This window comes from Vavraia culicis (assembly GCF_000192795.1).
Source record: "Vavraia culicis subsp. floridensis unplaced genomic scaffold supercont1.27, whole genome shotgun sequence".
NCBI classification, from domain to species: Eukaryota; Fungi; Microsporidia; family Pleistophoridae; genus Vavraia; species Vavraia culicis.
In genome coordinates this window covers 1-17,756 of record NW_007360630.1, presented here as the reverse complement: position 1 = coordinate 17,756, position 17,756 = coordinate 1, and the positions used below count along the sequence as shown (strand labels likewise).

Genomic DNA, 17,756 nt, shown 5'->3' with positions numbered 1-17,756 from the left:
GCCGGTCTAGAAACATAGACAACTTCGATTTACACCTCATCTTATTTTAATTATGACTTCTCTGCTTAACGCTCTATTCCTTTTAAACATGGCTATGCCCGTCACAGATCCTTTACGACGATATTTCCGTTTCCTGTGCGCTGAGCACGGAGAAACCGTAGTCATACTCGTCCGACTCGGTAATCTCTACCTCCCTTGAGAACTCCTTGCTTCTTTGAATAAATTTGATGGGGACGTGCTTGTAGTCCAGGCCGAAAAGATTTTCTATCACCTGAATCTGCTTTACAACCACCTGATAGTCCGTGATAACCTGTTTGGGAAAAAACGAGGGTGCCGAGCATATCGCAAGATTAGTGATGTTCATATTTGTAGTGTCCTTGTTCGCAGCAAGCAGCTTGTACAGGCTCAATATCTGCATAAGTAACTCCCTCCTGTCGCCCAGAAAAACGAACGGCAGATACTGCGAAACCTCGTCCTTGATTTTGTAGGAATCAGAAGTAAAGCACTCGTAGATCGTTTCTATGATGGACGGCACGATGATGCCATTCAGGTCTTCCCTGATATAAGCCTTGAAAAACGACGCAACGTCTCTGATGTTGTACTCTTCCAAAATTATTTTTTTGCCTTCTCTCAGGTTATGCAGCATCTTGTTGTATATGGAGAGCTTGCCAGGTAACCTGAACAGGCCCTGCACGAGCACACCGTGTGCCCTAAAGTACGACAACACCTCAAATATAAATGGATTGACTTTCTCTTTTGAGAAATAGCTGAATTTCTCGCCCAGCAAAAATATTTCAATTTTCCGGAGGTTGTTTAAAACTCTTCGCTTCTTGGCCGGTAGTATCTTCACGATCTTACGCACGCAGTACACAGCGAGCCAGTACTGCTCCTCGTAGTTTAGATCGTAGTAGTTTACGTATGCTGAGCTGCGGCCCACACAGTTCTTCGCGGAGCACACGCTTATTACCGATGCGTGTACCGATGAATCTACGTGAGCAGATCTCTCAGCCTCATCTTCTTCGCCTTTCTCATTCATATTTCTCTCGTTTTCAGTGTTCTTCAATGGCTCGACATCGATACCATCCACTTTTACTTTGCTTGCCGTCGATTCGCTCAGCTCATCCTGTGCATCATCCTCGTCATTCACGACTTTACTCAAATCTTTAGCTGATTCGGACATTCCATCACCCGTTCCACACGCATTCTTTTCTGATTTTTCATTCTTACCGTGCTCCTCATCAAACTCTGCGCACTCGTCCTTTTCCGATTTTTCACTCCTACTGTGCTCCTCACCGTTTGCTTCGGCTAACTCCTCATCAGGTTTCTCACACCTGTCCGTATCAACCAATCCCTCATCAGGTTTCTCACACCTGTCCATATCAACCAATCCATCATTCTCGACCAATTCTTCGCCCTTTCCGTCCAGCACATCGTCTATCCTCCTATCTTCGATAAAATCGCTATCCCGGTCTTTAAACAACGCAACATTTTCCATCTCCACATTCTCCTTGTGCTTCTGTGCACTCCTAATTTTCAGCTTCACCTTTAAATCATCCAAAAAGCTCTTCATACTCTCATTCGCCGATTTGTTGTGCTTAACAAACGTCCCATCACAAAAACAAAGGCTTTTTTCACCGCTCCTCACGATGGGCTCCAAACACTTATCGCAAATCTGAGAGTTCTCATGGCCAAGATCCGCTCGAAGCGCATCGCACTCCACACAACAGCTATTACGGCAGTCCTGTGCCACCCTCAGCCGCATAAACCGCTCGTACTCGTTGTTTTGCGTCTGTCTGGTCAACTTTTCTTCCAGAACCCTGAAATCCACATTCTTTGTGTTTTCAAAGCCGTCCGTGCTCACATCATTCTTTATCACGTCACTGATGTACTGATCCTGCTCGTTGCTCTCAATTTCGATCGTTTCCCTTTTGACCGGTGCTTCAGACTCTTCAATAACCTTCTCGATTATACGCTGCTCCAGCTTGTGCTGCTTTTTCAATTTGATCAGGTAACACTCGCAGAACATGATGCTGCCGATGTTCTGGCAGTTGTCGTAGTGCTTGTTAAAGTTCTTGCAGAAGTGGTAGTAAAGATCCTTCAGGCAGAACGAGCACCCACACTCGTCATCGAGCACCTTTCCTGCGTTATTGTCGGGCTCGTACACCACGTACCTGCCCAACACAGACCGTCTTCTCTCCAAGTACACCTTTGGATCATTTTTCTCCGTTTCGAGCTTGTTGAATTGTTTTATACGCTCGTTTACGCTTAGCAGCTTCTCCTCGACCACCAGTCCAAATTTCTTTCGTTTGCACTGAATCACCTGTTTCATGGGATGGGTAAATTATTACTCAATAAATACTTTTAATTTATTTCGTTCCTAAAGTATGCAAATGTTAAATTGGTTGGTGTGTCATGCTTTTCTTTTGTTTGCTACTTATTCCTTAAAAAGGAATATTTTTTAGTTTTAACTTGTGAGCCTGGTGCCTTGTCCGCTTTTGACTTAGAACCGTGTGGGATAGGGTGAAGCATCAAATTCTTATGGGAACATTGATGAAAGAAATAGAATCAGAAAAATAAAAAATAAATTTGAAATTGGGACTTAGCCGGTCTGCACAACTTCTCATAGCGCAACCCTTGAAATATCTAAGCACAGATTGAAACAGAAATGCCTTCCACGGTTATAGACTGTACCGCTGACACAGCAATTAAGGGACCACCATACTTCGATGCGCCCCTGCTCGTGTTTGGAAATTGCCTTATATTCCGTGATCAGGGGCTGATTGTATAAAATATTTCAGGAATTTGGTCATGTTTACATAACATGACAGTATTGTCCACAAAAACAGAACATGAGCTCCAAAAAATATTTTTAATAACCCGTTACAAGGCCTATCTATCAAGAGAATACGATTCAGTGATAGATAGAACCAAACACATGGTGCAACACGTTGTTTCCTGGTCTTTTCTCTTGAAAACAGCTCCTTCTCTGTGATAAAAACCGCATTTACAAATTTTTTCCATCGGTACGGCTTTAAAATTAGTGTCCATGATCAGAACCATGGCATTAGTGAAGAACAGCAATTTAGCGGTTAACTCGTGCATCATTTGATCTATACAAAGACACTCTGTGATTTCATCGATCCAAAGATACTTAGTTGTGATGTACATGCAGATCTCCTCAAAATAGTTCACAATTCGTACGAGTATTCGCAAATTTAACTGAGACTGCTGGAAATGATCATAGTTTTCCCGAACAAGATCAAGGGCTATCTCGCACATCTGTATAAGTAACATCCAATCTTTATCAAACTGGTCTTCTTGTTCAACAGGGTGTAGTATGCCGTACTTTGAAAGCAAAGGTTCTATGTCTCTTTTAAATAGCAGTAGGAAATCACAGAAACACTTTACGAACCAGTTATGCGTGTTTTTGAACCTGTCATTTCCCAGTTTTTCATTGATTGCCAGGAAAAAATCCAGTAAATACCTTGTTATCAATATTTCCATCTCGGCACTGCTATCCGTTTCGTATTCGATGAGTAGAGAGCCAAATTTATCGCACATGGTCATTACGCTTGCCTTTAAATTTGTATGAATCTTCCTTCGTATTTCAGCAACGGTACATGCTGGCCATTCATGTGTTGTTACGTAGTTCATGTCGCTAGCGCTCAGATATTCATCATCTACACCCTCTACATACGCATCAAATTCTTGAAAATCCGTTAGGTCCAGATCACCATGCAATTGTTGCAGGTGTGATAAAAGTTCATCCACAAAACCTTCATCAGAAATTGGTGTTTGAGCTGAACTACTATCCATGTCCACATGTGTCTGCCGAAATATGAGAAATGTGAAAGCTGTTAGGTGTAAAATACGCATGGAGTGGTGTTTCGTTCACGAATTAAATATAATTTTTACAGGGAGATGTGACTAAAAGCGTAAATTGCAGATAAAATCAGAATGGATTATTCCCTATGATGCACATTTCCGTTAAAATTAGAATTTAATAACGTACAAAGAGAGATAAAATGTGAAATAATGAACGCATTGGATTGGGTATACTGCAAAATATTGAAAATTATGAAAATATAGAAATGAAGTGTGAGATTACGTTAACCTTCAAATAAAGCTTTTTGAGTAAAATGTTTATAAGCGTAAAAACATGGCATAGGGAATTTTTTCCTGATACAGAAAAAGCTAAAATTTTTTAAAATAATTTACTTTGCAACAACCAGACAAATTGTGGCAAATGAAAAGATACGAATCGTGAATGCGATGAATTCAGAGAATAAAAACATTTAACATCAAAAAGGCTGAAACAGTACATCACTTACGGATTTGGAGTTTCACACTCTAGAGGATGTGATGGTCCAAGAACATGACCTGATCGCATTTTGGCCGTAATACCCAAAAAACTATAAAGCATACCGCAAACCGCCGCCATAAGATAGCAGTAACGCACCATTGATCAGCGTTTAGCCGTACCTTGTACAGGTACCATAACAATGTACCTTGCAAAAAACAAAAACACTTCGGAATAACAAAAAAGTTGGTCTGCAACATCTGACAGTTCCATATTATCACACAAAACCTTTTAATACCACAACAAGTGTAAAAAAACGATTTAGAAAGTGTTTGGTAGATTTAAGATGAGTGAATGGTGTTTTCACATAAAAATTGAAACATTTTTGCCTGTCATTCCATTAAAACAAAAAATACGAAAATGTCACCAAATTTATTTCAACTGAGATGCACACAGCCGTTTAGCGCAAACAATGTAAGTAAAAGCATGGTTTTGAACCAACAATTTTTTTATAGCCTTTATCAAAAAGGTAAAGCGGGGAAAATGATCTGAAAATACTAAATTACCTCAAAAAAAATTTATAGAACCAGTGATCAAATTTAACTCCGTTTATAGAACAAATAACGTAATCAGTATTGCAATGCTTAATCCAAGTAACACATAGTTTCATCTCAAGCATCGCGTTATACTACATAGTTAAACGCAATACTTTCCATTGTATGATAAAATTGTTTCTTGTTTGGTGGCTGCATGCGTTATGAATGACGTTATCGGACATGATTGGTGATGAAGAGCCGTAATATGCACAAAGTTTGAGTGTCTCAACGAGGAAAAGTAACTACAACAGTGAATAAATTTTTGACTTTTACCGTGATTTTTGATGCGCACTCAAAATAAGAAAGTTCGAGCAAAAAATGGTTTTATCACCAGAAAGTCGAGGTGCGACAGTATAGTCTAGCAGCGTATCCTCACAGGCGAACAGAAAGTCGTTACTGTCTACATGCATATGAAAGCTTTGCAAGTGCTTCATATCAAGCATGGTACGTGTGTTTAGAAACCAAGAATTGCAATAATTTCTTAGAATTTACCTGTCTTGCATTTGTTTGGATTATTAAGATAGTCCTCATTTGCTTTTTCTCCTGTCACTTTTTGAGCCTTAAGTTTATTTACGAAATGATTTGCGAGCAATCATACCTTCATGAACAATCGCATATTTTAGTGCTCATGTCACACACCTGGTAATTAATAAGTGTGTTGGAGCAGGCTGTGCCCTCATTTCTTCGTATAAAATGAGGAGTTACCGCGCTTCTCTTTGCAAACGAGAGCAAAAATTTTGCCATCAAATACGACGCGTTACGCAATGATTAATTTGCTATGTTTCATTTTAATCATGAAAATCATAATCATCGTGTGAACAACACCTGATAAAGAACTGCAATTTTATTGCATGCCATCTCTGACATGGATTGGCGTGATAAATTTTAATACCTTTTCAAAATGATGTAGAATCGGTTGTAAACGAACACATACCAACATAAAAAGCACATTGGTATAGGCCTGTTCACGCTGAAAAGAGGAACAGAAGAGTTCGCATGGTTACGTAGCGCATTGGTAAAGAACTTTTCAGTTGGTACGGTATTCTTGCAAAACCTGGCATACCGGTAGACACGTTGTAGTTGATTCTAAATATGGATCAAGGGTTTCAAAACAAATTGGTACGAGCGCTCGAAGAGCACTGATGCATTGTATGTGGGCAACAAATTTATGATATACAGCCTGTTTGGCTTCTCTCAAATAAAAGCTAAGAAATTAAATATTTACTGATTGTAAAGCGATATATTAAGTTGAACCCATTAGGATACATCAACACAAGATTATATTGCAATAAACGTTGTGTTGTGAAAGGCTTCACAAAGGTTTCCTGTAAAATGTTCATTATAGTCAGGCAAGGGAAGAAAAATATTCCTTTTATGATTGCATCACGGTTATAATGTTTAATTTAGTATTTATTGCTAAGAAATATCATATTTTCTACGGTAACACATCATTATTTAACAGTCAACTTTTTGGGTGCTAAACGGCAAACTACCGTTTATAATCAGCACACAGCATCTGTATGAGGCGACTATCTCTTTCTACCAATCACAATTTCCTACTTTTAGCTTTGCGTATAGCACGTTTTCACGTGATTGAATACACATAGCTTTGCCGTGGTAATGGTCAAGGGACAGGTTGCTCATATATCACTGGAATATGCTGCCCAATGTACTTCAAATATTGATGTGATGGCTTGCAGGTAATAAAAGTCAACATATCCTTTATCATTTCAAAAGTATAAAAGGAAATGCTTCTGTGTTGATATGCTTGTTTTGCTCGTTCTTTTTATGTGTTACGGGTCAGTATCTAGTCTTGGAGGTTGTTGCGGGGATGCATCGCCATTTGGTAGTGGTGAACTTGAAAACGTGTTTTCTGACGACAAATGTTCCTGTAAAGGCTCAAATTCTTTTCAAAAATGTGATGAATTGATGAATAAGCCCGATTTGATAGACATGAAAGGGAAACAGAACGAGGGTGTGCTGTTCGACTCAATTTATTCCTTCAATCGCGCCATATCGTTCGACTACAGTTGTGGCCGTCCATCAGGTAACACGGGGCTCGATGTACGCTGGCTCGAAGATGTCCAGAAAAACATCAAAAAAAATATAATAGATCGTAGAGTCATGCTGTACATCCTGAAGAGAATGCGCTATTACATACAGAAGAAGGGAAATGTAAAGGATATATTCGCGATTCCATGCGATCAAAGAAATGCACTGTACGATGACTCGCTGTTTGAATGTTTTAATAGGAATCTAACAGAAAATCCTGATCTTAAACAAGCTGCTCTTGAGTTTTTGAAGAGGATGAGAAAGGAAATCATTAATTTGCTGCTTTCAGGCACGCGCAAAGATGAGAATAACGGACATTGCAGACCGGAATGTGCAGCTCGCGTGAATGATGCCGCTGATACGCTGCTGGCCGGAAAGATTCTCTCATGTTTTACCGATGAATGTGGCAACAAGAAAAAATGGACAGTTTCACAGTACGCTCTTTTTGTTCTGCTTGAAACTGTGAATTATTTGATTGGCTACATAAATAATTGCATAGACATCGATAAGAAGCTTATATGCCGACAGGCCACGATCTTGGTGATTAATGTTACCGATAGTTCGTGTCAAGAAGACGTGATTTCTAACGAAATTGTGCTAATTGACAAGAAATCGTTTTGTTCTGATAATTCTTCGAATGGCCATAAGCAAGCTAGAGGTGTATATGCCGGTAATACTCGAACACTTCGGAGTGCACAGAGAGGAGATAATGAGCTCACCAGGCACAATGGTGATGATACTGTTGGAGATGATCATGTTGCTTCCAGAAATGAAACTGGCGTGAGCAGATGTGGCGGCATGATGAGCATCAGAAACGATAAAAATGGTCATGCATCTGATGGAGGAGGTTCACTGGGTGGTGACAAAGGTTGTATCGTAAATATAAATGTTGGAGACGACCATGAATCGGATGAACATGGTAGGGATGACTACGAACCGCAAACTGGTCCTGAAGTAAACTATGGATGTGACCGTGGTTTGAACTCTGGTATTAATCACCACGATGGTAGATCAAATGGAGGACATAACCACGAACACAATGAAAATACCAAAGATGATGGCAAGCTGAGCACTTGTCCTGGTATAAACTTCGATCCTGGCAAAAGAATCAGAAATAATGGTGAACAAGAGGGCAAGAGTACGAATTATGGCGATAATGAGTATAGCAGTGATGTAAATAGTGCAAAAGATGAATCAAGCCATGAAGTATCTGATGAGAATAATTCCCGTAAAAGTTCGATCCATTTGCGCACGGAGGATCAACATGACAGCCAGGAAACATCGAGTGATCAATAGTAGTGCCCTTGAGATGGCACAGAAACTGGTGGACAATACAGTGGTGAAATGGAAAGACATAAACTAAGAAGTCCACGGTTTCTTCTGTAAAGTTAGTAGTTTGGTCCTGTGAATAAAAGCAAAGGCTTTTCAGTTACAATTTTGGCCATTGCCTCTCTATAACACGCTTTATTTTTTACTTGGCACTATGATCTAAATAATTCCCAAGAACCAATATTTGCACTTGATAAAAATGTCCATAGAGATAAATCGTTCAAGCTCCCGATTCAAAATTAAACGCCAGTGCTGACATAAAGTTCAATACCACTCACAAAACCGCAATGCATTTTTTTCCTAATTTTTGTGCGAACCAACGCTCCCAAACGACAATCACATCGTGGTAGTGTTATGGTACACAGTGATTAAAAGGTAACACAGTAGCGTGAAAAAATACAGGCGGTGTGATTATTTCGAGTCGTACATGTAAGAAATGTAAAACCGTGCTTGCATGTTGATGACTGGGTGTTGCAAGCCAACGAAATAAATCTTTGAATGCCGTTGTTGTAACGACAGCAAACAGTACAAAACATTTTTCATTAAAAGTGCGTTTATTTACCTTATCATACCACAGCAACCAAAACACCACATTTTTCTGGCAGCACGAAATCTGTTCCATAAATTTGCACTAAAAACGAGTGAGAATGGTGCGATCAAGTCCGTGCCGATTATCAACAAAATATGGCAAAATACGTGGATGAGCAGGCAGCAGAATCCGTGTAAAAGCAACTAAACCGACTTTGTGGACACGGTGCTGTAAATTGCGATGCACGCATGGCATACGATCGGTTTTTTCTGGTGTTGTACTTCATCTGCCAACCCACCCAATCAATCCTAAATCAACATTTCCTAGCAAATTCCCATAAGCTACGCTAGCCGGGACTTGATCGGCCTTGGCACATTTCTTGACATACACAGATAAAAACTGTATGAGGAGAAAGCATGGCAATACAGGTAAAACCATTCGTGTAGTGCCGTCACCACAAAAACACGCACATTTTATACAATCACTGTTTTATTTATTATCGTATGCATGTTCTATCGTGCTAAAATTTCATGATCCTGTCGTAGAAATCGTTCTTTCTATCCACAATGGGCTGTATGCCCACCAACACCGATGTACAGAAAACCTTCTTATTGCAACTAAAAACCTTTGTAGGAACGGAGCACACTGTCCCGTAGATCTTTTCTGCTCCCTTATCGTTAATTTTTCTCACAAATCCTTCCGTTATACAATAAATACTGTCGTAGTAGTAGAGGTACTCGATCTCTCCATCGCTTATCCGGATCCGTTTGTATGAGAGGTCCTCGTTTACGAAGTATACGAAGCCGTTTTCGTCGCCCAGCAGAATTCTCGTGCTACTTTTCGTCCTTTGTACCGCCATAGCCGTAAGCTTGGAATCGAACTGCTTTGTAACCAGGCTGTTTCCTTTATAATCGTACAGGGTGAACTCGCCGGAGTGTGAAACCGCCACAACCCCGGTGTCATTGTGCGCAATAACAGGTATTTTGTCCTTGCCAGCTCTAAATGCTGTTAGAAACGCAAAACTCTCATCGAACAGCCAAATTTTACCGCTCTCATCTCCAATCGCAAGCACTTCGTTATAATAGATCGCGGTCGAGTACTCACCGATCTGCTTGTCGATAACTTGGCGCTCGTTCGTTTTCAAGTTGTACACATGCACATACCGGTCCACCACCATAACCAGTTTATCATCCTTCAAAGCGGCCACATCGGCAGATCCGTCTATTTCTAAAATTTTTTTGTGGGTGACCAGGTCATAAATATTCCCATTGTCCGCCAACATTAGCATTTTCTTATCATGAACAATTATGTCTCTGAAATGATGCAAGTAGGGATTTACCAGGTTATACATGAAGATTATTTATGGGTGGAATGCGGATTAATTCCTTTAAATAGAAAATATTTAAATTTTATCAAAAATATGAGCAGCACAAAAGGTAAACAAACAATAAATTAAAACAAATAATATGCATGTGCTGCCACGAGCACCGTTCATTTCAAGCTACGGTATCGTGCACATCAGAATGGTTTGTTTTCTATCACGATAGAACCATCCCGAATGCCATCAACATCTACTCGACAGCTTCGCTCTTCTTAACATGCAAACAGTTACAATCCAGCACAATGCATAAAACATGTCGTTCTTGTAGACCACAACCGCTTCTTAGCGCCATATTAGCTCATTCTTTCCATCCAAGAATGCTTTTATTAAATTAATTATCCAATTCCGTAATGTTTGAATTTTCCCGCTATTGAATATTGCATTTTGTTTATTTTGATTTATTACGCTCTATATATCAGCCTGGTACGTTCTATTCTCACTGCACCGTCTTCGTGTTTCATCTTTTCTGATTCCATTTTTTTGACGTTTTGATACCATTCCAAGAGAAAGAAATATTTCTGTGTGGTTACAGAATAAAATGTGTTTAAAGTACGAAAACATAGCAAAAAATTGAAAATCTCTACAAAACAAGCGTAATAATGCGTGCAACTCTTAACTGAAGTAATTTGATATAAAACACGGGTATTTATTTCTTCTCAGCAGCGTTCATCGATGCAAATCGCAGTTTTCTACCTATGAGCAGGATCAGTCGTAATGTTTGCACGAACTACCGGAACATGCAATAATTATTTTGTGTGTGGATATTGTACGAAAGCGTCAGAGGCATCGTATTATTCTTTATCAACCGGTCACAAAGCAAATATGGTGCCAATATGTTCTAACATAAAAATAGGAGCACAATAATTTATAATTGACACTCAGAGATATGCCCCTAACAACAGTGACTTAGTCTCGATTAAGCATAGCAATGGCCTGTAGAGCGTCGGCTCGTTGACAGAATGTCAATTGAACCATTAAATGACGTTTCACGATGCATTTAACAAAGTATTTTGAGTACGAACAACGAAGATGAAATAAGTGACACATAAGATATCAGGTAGAAGGAACTGTTACGCAAAATAGGGATGGCATCAGTTAATCACGTGGTAGCTCTCACGGTACGAAGGCCTTTGTACCACATTCGACTGAATGTTAAAGGTACAGACGAGCAAAATTTGCTTGAGTTGAAAGTTAAAAGCAAGCTGCGCTAAGGTGTTTCACATGAATGGCAAGAGAACAAATATGTGGCATATCTCATCTTCTTAGCATGAAATTTAGAAGTACACGGATATCAGAAGGCGTGTGTTATCAGCCGCATTTTCGTTTCCTTCTTAATACGCTGTTCTGATATGTACCAGATTATCTGTAAGTAACGATCCAAGTCTCACGTATTTTCAACGTATGGCATGTACGTACATCTCATCATTGTGTATTTTCATTAATACGCCATTTCTACCGATTATTCGTTACATATCACAGGCACCATGCAAGAAATAACCCGTAAAAAGAGCAGCGTAACAGTATTTAAACTATTTTCTCCTTATTTTAACACTATACACGTCTACCTGAACAACAAGCACGAAAAAGGTGGTTCATTCATACTGCAAGAATAATCGTACAGCGGACAAAGCAAAGGAACAAAAGTTTCTATAAATTTGATCAATGGAAATAAAAGTACTATCCAACATGAGGAGGAGTCCTAGCATTTGAGCGTAAAAATTGTTCGTTACGTAGTATGATTTTAATTCCATTTTGCTAAGAGCGGTTTAGTTATCTCCTCCCGCATCAATAATACCCAAACACATTTTTTGGTTCGCTAAGATCAACCATGGCCGCTTGCTTTTAGTTCATAGCATTCAAAGTTTATTGTTTGTGGCACAGCAAGACCGCTGTATGAAACTGTTCAGTGTAAGTTTTATCAAAAAACAAACTGCGCTATTTTCGTTTACAAAACAAAAAATGGTTGCTTGTCCAATGAGTGCACTCTTCGTAAGTATTTTTTGAAAGGTCGTTTGATTACGACAATTCTTAAGAATTTGTTTTGTATTTTCTTTGTAACCTTCTTCCGCTGTGCGTAACGCGATAAGAAATCGAAAACTAATCCTTCTCCACAAGTCGTACTTTTGCACTGAATAAAGCAATATTGAAAATATTTTTGTACAACATATGTCTCCTACAAAATCTCAAAATTTAATGAACGTAATTTTTAGCTAAAAGTATTCACTCCGATGTGTGCTGAGCACGTGGTTCATACAAAAAATGGGAGTAAATATGCGTAGGCTCAATTCGCGTAGGGTCTGTGTTTTGATCAATGATGTATAGCGAGAACAAAAAAGGGCACCCAGAGAAAAAACATGGCAAGAAAATCAAAAAGTACCAAAAAAGACAAGCTCCCGAAAAAAGCAAAAATAGACGAATCAGCCGTTCAGAAAGATACCAACACCACAGAAAACAGCAAAGAGATAGAGGAGCACACGTCTACACATCCGGTAAACGCGAGCGAATGCTCCACTAACATACAGGGAGATGCAGCACAGGCAGCGGACGGCAACAAAAGCTGTGACATACACACCAATACATCCACATCAACGCTCGACAAGAGAAAACGTTTCAGATTTCCGACCGCACGCATAAAAAGGATAATGCAGAGCGATGAGGACGTGGGCAAGATTAGTACGTATGCGCCGGTTGTTTTGGGAAAGGCAACAGAACTATTTCTTGTTGAATTGGTGAGTGCAGCGATGAAACACGCTGAGAAGAATAAGAGAAAGATGGAGGTTGAAGATGTGATACGTGTGGTTAAAGAAAATGAGCAGTTTGCGTTTTTAAAGAGCTATGAAAATGAGGAATAGGTTAAATAAACTGTGCGCTCTGTGTTGTGTATGGTGAGTTTTGCATTTTATGCTTGAATCTGAATCTTCAGCATTTTTGTCATGTACAGGCGCTTTATTTTTAAAATGTTCAAGCGTGTTTTTTGCGTTAAGAGAAAGGTTGTTCCGTGCAAGCATACATGTCCTCTAAATATCATGTATTTTTGTACTTGACACTATCCAGTTTTGTTTTTAGTTCACGTAATTACTTGTGTTATGTTCACTGCTGTAGCAAGACTATATAAAGCGTAGAGTATCAACTTGTTATCAGCCTATCTTTTCAAGAGTAACGTTTTTATCTGCAGCGGGACTTTCATCCTTTACCTAAATATAAAACACTCATTGATTCCTGAAGCTCGGCCAACAAAATAATCACAAAATCGTGCCTTTTTTCCTATACACGCTGCAGCCCAAGGTTATAACCGATCATTTACTGCTCATCAATTCGCTTGTAGTATTTTTTCCGTTTTCTGATCTTTACAATGTGTTCTCGTCCATCACGACTAATACAGGGATACTTTTTTTGCATTCTTTGGCAGATATTGAACAGATAGCTTGCTCTAGTATCCGAGATATCTCTACACGAATAATTCTGTTCCTGTTGCGCCCAGCCGCTGCAAATGACCCTCAAAGAATGATTGTCATTATTTTTAGTGGTCAGTGTAATTACTCTCTCGCTCTTATACGTGTTCAGATCAATCATTCTATTTTGGTCGAATTGTCTCCATCCGATTGCTGTTAACCAGCCGGCAGCATAGCGTCAGCCTCGCAGCATTATCAACTACCGCAATTTTTCACCTGGAACCACATGAGTACTACCATCACATCGAGCAACAATATTCAAACATTTTTGTGATACACTAGGATCGATAGTGGCCGCAGACCCTTGATCCACAAGAGAAATCCGTGCACTATTTCGTATAACGTTTCCGCGAATATCCTCATCATGATAAACAGGTGTGCTATAACCGCAGCAGTAATCCTAACATGAAAACCATGACTTGTGCAACACCTCCTCTCAAGAGCACTCCGAGGAACTTTTCTTCTCGGATCACAAATAAATGTAATTCTTGGTAATTTAACACCCAGCAAAGAAGCGTGCTCAATACTCAACCTATTATTATTATTCTCAGAAGAGATGCCATATTGTTTCTCTCTCATACCTTTCGTAGAACGACCATTTTCTCCTGTCAATATCTATCAGACAATGGACAAACATGAATGTGCCAACACGTATTTATTAATGTAGAACATCAGTTGCCCGATTAACAGCAACAATTTTCTAAAACAATGGAGGTGAATTGATAAAATTAGTAAATCTAAAACTGCTTGTCACACTTCTACCGATGCATGACAGCTAGACTATCTCACAACACAAATCGCTTTTTTGAATGACATGTCATTCGTAGTATGTTCGAATAGATCACAACATTATACCAACTCTTACTTTTGGTAAATACTTCATTACTGTTAACATGACCGTGCAATGATCTCAACGCAAGCGGTTTTAAATCGCTTTACTCTTAACAAAGATCTTAATTGTTCATATCAACAAATTTTCTGCAGCAATGGTGTTGATCATATTCAGGAGACACAATCCATTGTGTTTAGATTGATAGCATCATTCATGCTGTTACATGTCATTAACATGTTATAGATTGCTTGAATACTATGAACAATAAGACCTGAGATCATTACAATCATAAAAAATAAACAATCAGCACCAGAATATCGAAAAACAACTTAACTTTTACTTATAAAGCTCGAAAATGGTTCGCTCTTCATTGCACTTATCTGACCACTCGCATCGCTCCTTGAGAGATCTACACTTCTCAGAAAAAAGCTTATGAAGAATATGCGCCTCTTCTTCAGATATGTCAGAACTCTTATAACAGAACACAAGTACATCAAGTTGTTCGAAAGTCTCAAAAATATTTTCGATCAAGTTATTTAGCAGTTCTGGCGAACTTTCAGACGACACCTGATTGTCTTTTGAAAGTATTGCTATTACATCTATCACCAGTTTCTTAATGTCAGCGAAAGCTTCGAAGTCTTGACACAACATAAGTTCGATTAGTTCTTCATAAGTTGAATCTACGCTAACATGAAGAGTGTGAAGTTTAAGATGCACCACATTCTTACTCTCCATCAAATTCTGTTCATTTGCGTCAACTTTTGCAGGTTGTCATTTATCATAACTTTGATTGGCGAGGCTATCAAATGTTGGCCGAATGGATCTACCATCTATGCGAAATTCTTTTAGCGTTTTTAAAGGTTCTATTAACCTTACCAGTTCATAAATGGCCAGCTCAGAACTAACGAAAAGTTTTTCTATTGGACCTTTCAAATTGCTTAGTTGTCTACATAAAGATTCACACTTGACATCCTCATCATCATACATACAAATTTCAAGATGTTTCAACATTTCCAGCTCAGTTATCATTTGCATGAACACTTCATCTAAGTACAGGCACCAGATTTTTAGTGTTTCCAACTTTCGCATTTGTATTTCACTGGTTGACCCACTACTTAGCTTATTATATATACCGCCAGCATTAATTTCTAAAACTTTAAGGGCGGCAAAGTCTAGGTTAAATAAATTAGAAGCATCACAAGTTTCCAGAAGACATCCATCCAAAATACAAATTAATACTAGATGCTTAAGTTCGTTTCGGTTAATTTCCTTTAGAAAATTGACAGCGAGCTCTACATCTTCTGTGTCAATTGATAAATACTCTAATTTAGTACCATAACACCGAAAAGACGGGAGCAGCCGATCGCAGTTCATCTTATCTAATGTTAAATACCGTAGACCACCTACTATTTGGTCACTAGGCATAACACTCACATAGTCACTCATGTTTACCGCCAGATTGCGTAGTTTTACGCACTTATTTATATTGACTTTGATTACTATCATTTGTTTATGTGCCAGAGGCGATATAAGAGTATAAAACCTCCCGCACCTATTGAAACAGATATTCTCATATGATTCTCCAAAAGTCACCTCAATTTGTTTACATTGTTGCACAGTTTGCACAGTATCCTTGGAAATGAGAAAAGTACATCCAATAAACATCAGACTTTGCAGTTTCATGTTACTCACTTTCTCTAAGAATTCATCCATAACTAACATATGCTTCACCTTAAGTATACGTAATTTTGGAAATTTATCAAGATCAATGAAATCTTGCACTGTTTTACAAGATTCATAGATCCAAATTACATATTCATGCGTCAAGTCTAGAATATATAAATCGGTAATGAAATCAAATTGCTGCATTATATCACCAAGATCGCCATCATATAAATTTTGTAGGTAACTGCGAACAACAACTGTCAAATTCACACATTTGAATTGTTTTAAAATATGTTTTGCTTTTTCAATGCTTGATTTGTCAATCAAAATCTTCAATCCCTCCCTTGGCTCTACAGTATCTTCCTGTTGGGCAGAAAAGTATGAGCTGAACTTCTCTGCCTCGTAGACAAGTTGTATTGTCTTTGAAAGCTCACGATAGAAGGTTTGCAGGCCCTTGTATTTCTCCATTGTTGCTCTCTCCAAAAGTGTCTCACAATCTGACAAGAGAAGACGTTCCACAATGTGGGCACACCTGAGATCTAAGTGTTCTTCAGGTTCATCCAGTAAGTGCACAAGATCATCCCTAAGTTGTTCCTCTGCGTACACATATTCTGAGCCATCATCACCCTCTCCACCATCTATGTTGGCACATAACAATTGATGAATGAACAACAAGTTACTGAAAAAAATCATGTGATTCACAGAATTCATTCCTTTTATAGTTTTAAATTTGCAAAAATGATAAGGAAATTTATTCTTATCGGCACGTGCTTTTTTGACATCTCAAATATGAACTGTCATGTGATTAGACGAGAATGCCAGCATTAAATTATGAATTTTTTGACACTAATAATAATGATGCACACATTTTCTGTAAGTTCAGTGTGTTCTTTTCTTGTTTATGGCATCGATCACACAAAATAGGTCTGCTTTTCTCATCAATATGTTACAGAAAATAGTAAACTAGTTGTTTGTGTGAACGAAGTATTCATGGTCAATACACTGTCGTTAATTATGTGCACTTCGGTATGATGTGAAAATATGATAATTGAAGAATAAAAGTATCGTTGAGTGATGAGTACGTTGCTGTTAAACACATGTTTTGCTTTTGATCAGAAAGCTCATATTGTGACTGTGTTGATCTACCTCACGAAAAGCTGAAAGCTACATTACAATATGCAATTATCAATGCATTATCATATTTATGTTAAGTACAATGCATGTACACCAGTTATATTATGTATGCTAGTATCACTGCATTTCTTTTCCTGTTATCATTTCTACTCCAAATGAATTTCTTATCATCAAATCAATTTGAACAAATATTGAACATAAATGTCATCAATGTTGATCAACTATTGTTAACATGAAATGTCACCTGCATTTATTTTTCTAACGTCGTAACTACTTAAAACACTATTTGAAAGTATTTTTTACCACTTGCTGAACAAACCGGTTGTGATAATCAGTACTCGTCTTCTCTATGTTATTTTTGTACAATATTATAGCTACAAAAATGTGCTAGTATTCTCAATATAAATCATGACATGATATTTTGTTGCCATTTCACAGTCGATATCACATGTTGTAGAGCCGTGTCACAATTGTTACTAAACTGGT

At 38.4% G+C, this 17,756-nt stretch overlaps 8 protein-coding genes across 8 annotated transcripts; 2 read left to right on the top strand and 6 right to left on the bottom strand.

Moving 5' to 3' along the window:
* Positions 1 to 30: 30 nt before the first annotated feature.
* VCUG_01630 (uncharacterized protein) lies at positions 31 to 2,329 on the bottom strand (the record flags this gene model as incomplete). Its single annotated transcript, XM_008076456.1, has 1 exon — positions 31 to 2,329. One exon carries the CDS (start codon positions 2,327 to 2,329, stop codon positions 113 to 115), a length of 2,217 nt encoding a protein of 738 aa, XP_008074647.1. The 3' UTR covers positions 31 to 112.
* A 560-nt stretch (positions 2,330 to 2,889) lies between these two features.
* Positions 2,890 to 3,876, bottom strand: VCUG_01629 (uncharacterized protein; the record flags this gene model as incomplete). The annotated part of the gene is made up of 1 exon (XM_008076455.1): positions 2,890 to 3,876. The coding sequence occupies one exon, from the start codon at positions 3,874 to 3,876 to the stop codon at positions 2,890 to 2,892; it is 987 nt and encodes a 328-aa protein (XP_008074646.1).
* Positions 3,877 to 6,660: 2,784 nt separating this feature from the next.
* Positions 6,661 to 8,244, top strand: VCUG_01628 (uncharacterized protein; the record flags this gene model as incomplete). Its single annotated transcript, XM_008076454.1, has 1 exon — positions 6,661 to 8,244. One exon carries the CDS (start codon positions 6,661 to 6,663, stop codon positions 8,242 to 8,244), a length of 1,584 nt encoding a protein of 527 aa, XP_008074645.1.
* Positions 8,245 to 9,287: 1,043 nt separating this feature from the next.
* On the bottom strand, positions 9,288 to 10,157 carry VCUG_01627 (uncharacterized protein; the record flags this gene model as incomplete). The annotated part of the gene is made up of 1 exon (XM_008076453.1): positions 9,288 to 10,157. The coding sequence occupies one exon, from the start codon at positions 10,155 to 10,157 to the stop codon at positions 9,327 to 9,329; it is 831 nt and encodes a 276-aa protein (XP_008074644.1). The 3' UTR covers positions 9,288 to 9,326.
* Positions 10,158 to 12,541: 2,384 nt separating this feature from the next.
* Positions 12,542 to 13,126, top strand: VCUG_01626 (uncharacterized protein; the record flags this gene model as incomplete). Its single annotated transcript, XM_008076452.1, has 1 exon — positions 12,542 to 13,126. One exon carries the CDS (start codon positions 12,542 to 12,544, stop codon positions 13,037 to 13,039), a length of 498 nt encoding a protein of 165 aa, XP_008074643.1. The 3' UTR covers positions 13,040 to 13,126.
* A 771-nt stretch (positions 13,127 to 13,897) lies between these two features.
* VCUG_01625 (uncharacterized protein) lies at positions 13,898 to 14,218 on the bottom strand (the record flags this gene model as incomplete). Its single annotated transcript, XM_008076451.1, has 1 exon — positions 13,898 to 14,218. The coding sequence occupies one exon, from the start codon at positions 14,216 to 14,218 to the stop codon at positions 13,898 to 13,900; it is 321 nt and encodes a 106-aa protein (XP_008074642.1).
* Positions 14,219 to 14,807: 589 nt separating this feature from the next.
* Positions 14,808 to 15,206, bottom strand: VCUG_01624 (uncharacterized protein; the record flags this gene model as incomplete). The annotated part of the gene is made up of 1 exon (XM_008076450.1): positions 14,808 to 15,206. One exon carries the CDS (start codon positions 15,204 to 15,206, stop codon positions 14,808 to 14,810), a length of 399 nt encoding a protein of 132 aa, XP_008074641.1.
* A 36-nt stretch (positions 15,207 to 15,242) lies between these two features.
* On the bottom strand, positions 15,243 to 16,870 carry VCUG_01623 (uncharacterized protein; the record flags this gene model as incomplete). The annotated part of the gene is made up of 1 exon (XM_008076448.1): positions 15,243 to 16,870. Exon 1 carries the CDS (start codon positions 16,845 to 16,847, stop codon positions 15,243 to 15,245), a length of 1,605 nt encoding a protein of 534 aa, XP_008074639.1. The 5' UTR covers positions 16,848 to 16,870.
* Between the last annotated feature and the right edge of the window lie 886 nt (positions 16,871 to 17,756).